Here is a 3,357-nt window from a genome sequence, read left to right as displayed (position 1 = left end):
GACTAGACATTAGGAAGAAGTTCTTCACTGTGCGGGGAGTGAGGCAGTGGCCCAGTTTGCCCAGAGAAGCTGTGGATGCCCCATCCCTGGAGGGGTTCAAGGCCAGGCTGGATGAGGCCTTGAGCAACCTGGGCTAGTGGAGGGTGTGCCCGCAGGGGGTGGAACTCAATGATCTCTGAGGTCCCTTCCAACCCAAACCATTCTGTGATTCTATGAAACCAGCACCTGGTGCAGTGTGAGGGCTCGCCACTGTATTGCAGCCCCCGCTCTCACCAGCACAACTCGGAGACTCCAGCAAGAAGACCACAACCTACCCTCCCATCTCTGACTGAGGGGTAGTTTTGGTGATGACGATGGTTTTCCCCAGCTTTGATTCCAGGTCCACTTTGTAGTCTCGGTGCCGCAGAAGTTCCCTTTTGACGGGCTGAGCTGGTTTGCCTAAAACACAAGCAAAATCCCAAAGTGTTTAGCAGAAAAGGTCAAACTCAACATGCTGGATTTCATGTTGCCTTTGATGAAGAGGGGCTACCAGGAACCTGGGAACTACATGATTCACGGAGAAGTTGCACCTTTTTTTTTTTTAAATCAGTAAAGGATATAAATTCCTCCTCACTATTTCCTGGTTCCTATTAGAACCAGGTCGATCTGTGAGGTATCTCCAGCTCTGATGTGGGTCATGCTCTGAGATCTTCCTGTTTCCAGGGGATGATTGTTCCTCTCCCTCCCCAAAGAACAGGCAGACAGAGGCAAAGGTTCTCAGTAATTACTTTTGACAAAAAAATATATTCAGTGGCAAACACAGGAAAAAGGATCAGAGCAAGGCAGCCACGACTTGCTGCTGCTTCCCTCTGGGATTTCACTTCTAGCTGCTCTCTCCCTCTCAAAACTCAAAGGGTTTGGGTGACTCACTGCCAAATGAGCAAAGCTTGCCTGAAGTCAGTACACTACGCACCATCTTTCTTTTCTCTCTCTTCTGTGAGACGCTTCTCTGCAAGTTTCTCATATTCATCTTTGTCCCACTTTCGGCGGAAGTCCAAGTTCTTCGTCTGAGAAGGAAACAAAGTCTATTACCATTTCTTGTACGGTTCAGCTATCTCAGCGGGCAGACGGGGGAAAGAGGTGGAATCACCTGGCCTGCGAAGCCACAGCAGTAAATCAGGGGCACTACGTTATATCCCCACGCCCTCTGTTTTCATATTTAGGAATTAAGGATGTAGCTTAAGAGAATAACACTCAGCATGCCTGTATCTATTTCTTCTAGAAGGACTTTAAGGCACTGAGACAAGCAATGAGTTTATCTTAATATCTCCTGAGATGATCACCTTTGAAAACCAGACAGAAATGGGATTTAAACCCATCGATCTAAGACGTGGGAAGAGCCACCTGGCAAACACAGAACAGTCATTAGCGGCTTACACGTACTTCTTACAAAAGTCAATTAAGCCCAAGTTGCAAATATTAGATGAGGAAGCTGTGAAGCACAACATGAGCTTTAAAGAGTTGGATTAAAACACAGGAGCACAGAAGGCTGTGCATAGCCACTCTCAAAGAGATCAGCCGTACATCTACACGTTACAGGAATCAAAGCACTGAGTTTGCTATGAAATCATAGGAACTAAAATGAGATTTTCAAGTAAGATACATGTACAAGCAAACCAGAAAAAGCTCTGTCAAGGCAGGGCGTGGAGGAACCAGGAAAGCACCTGTATGAAATGCCCGGTAAGCTGTCCCACTGCTGCAGTTGCACATGGGGAAGGGAAGCTCCCCAGAGCGCTCTGCACTAGCAGTGCCAGGGTAAGGAGCAGGAACAGAAGCTGAATTCAGGTGAAGCTGGCACTGAAGAATACAAAACCTATTCTTTTTAGGGGGGGATTTTTACCTAGGCACCAATGCTGAGGGCAGAAGTGACTGAACAAGAATCCCGTTTGCATTCAGGTCTACTCTCACCAAAACCAGCCCAGCCCCTTCCCAGTGTCTGCCCGGTGCAGTTACGGCCCTTGCATCTGGTAATGGTCACGGCTTATAGCTCAGACACATCTTCACTTTCTTGGGAAGAGAACTCTCGCTTGGTTAGAAAGCTGCATTTCACTCGGCACGGCAGTGAGAGGCTCCCAGTTTCTTATTAAAAAAAGAGACGGATGTATTTTAAAACACCTTCGGGAAAGAAAGACAACCCCCCCCTGCATTCTCCGTTCAGCCAAATCAAGAATCCAATCACAATCCAAAGGAAATAAATCCCATTTGAAGTTATAGCAGCAGCACAGTCATTTAATGTTTTCTCCCCTGGCAATCCTTCAAATGGAATGAACAACTGCTGATAGGAATGAAAATGCCTTAGGGAGGCGTCGAAAAATTCTCATTTATTCCCAGAGCTTCTTAAGCACTTTAAGCATGTCATAACGGGTTTTATTAACCACCCTGAGCAAAAGAAAAGAAAATATCATGGAGAGTAAATTAACGTTTGGGGGTATTCTCCAGAATTGAGACTCTCCTGCATACCAGCGCATTATCACCAATCGTAGCTGGTGGGAGCCTGGAGAAGAGGTGATTTACTTGCTGCTTCTCTCTCCTGTGGTAATAAAACGGAAAGAGCCTTTTGCAGCGCTTTTACCAATCTCCCTCGTCCAGGCACAGGGAAAGAAATTAAACCCAACTGTGTAACAAGGTCTCAGCTAGACATTATCCCAAGGAACTTTTCTTAATCAGTCTGGTGGAGGCAGGGGTGGCTGCAAGCCCTAAAATCTTTATCTAAGAACTGCTTTGGGTGACAGAGAGTATTTCCCAAGTAACTAACAACAAGTTAAAACCAGAAGTGCCCCATAGCCTCCGGTTCCCTGTGGAAATAAGACACCAAATGATCGGCCCAGTACCAGCATTAAAGCTTATGAAATAATACAGGAGTCTCAAGTCTGACTCAATCTAACAGGAACACAGCTGAGAATAAACCACATGCCCCAGCTCACTCCTGGGCAGCCATCCTGCTTGTGACCTCTCCAGCACTGCTCACTTCTCAGCAAGCAGCTTCAAGTGAAGGAAAGATCAGCCAAGAAAGCAGAAAAAACATAACTCCTGCGGTGCTGACAGCTGCTTCAGGTATTATTGGAGGTTTTTAAACCAATTGGGCTCTCCAGTCAGGCTACACCGATGGCATCCACCTCCCTCATCCCACCTTGGTGTTCCCAACACCACACCCTGCGGGATCTATAAAGGCAGAAAGATCTCACTGCCATGTTGCACAAACCCAGCAATGCCAATAAAATAATTAAGCTACACAGGAGCCATCGGAGACTCCAGGATCACAGTCACAGAAAGGATGTTTTCTCTGTGGAGGGCAGATGGCAGCAAGCAACAACTTCA

General features: G+C 46.7%; 1 protein-coding gene across 1 annotated transcript; it reads right to left on the bottom strand.

Moving 5' to 3' along the window:
• Positions 1–314: 314 nt before the first annotated feature.
• LOC104462092 (zinc finger matrin-type protein 2-like) lies at positions 315–1,046 on the bottom strand (the record flags this gene model as incomplete). Its single annotated transcript, XM_010073901.1, has 2 exons — positions 315–438; positions 953–1,046. Coding segments are annotated over 2 exons (218 nt in total), but the record flags the coding sequence as incomplete, so codon positions are not given.
• Between the last annotated feature and the right edge of the window lie 2,311 nt (positions 1,047–3,357).

Source organism: Pterocles gutturalis, unplaced genomic scaffold (assembly GCF_000699245.1).
Source record: "Pterocles gutturalis isolate BGI_N339 unplaced genomic scaffold, ASM69924v1 scaffold47812, whole genome shotgun sequence".
Classification (NCBI taxonomy): Eukaryota; Metazoa; Chordata; class Aves; order Pterocliformes; family Pteroclidae; genus Pterocles; species Pterocles gutturalis.
Note: the sequence above shows the minus strand (reverse complement) of the source record. Positions and strands in the feature narration are given on the sequence as shown.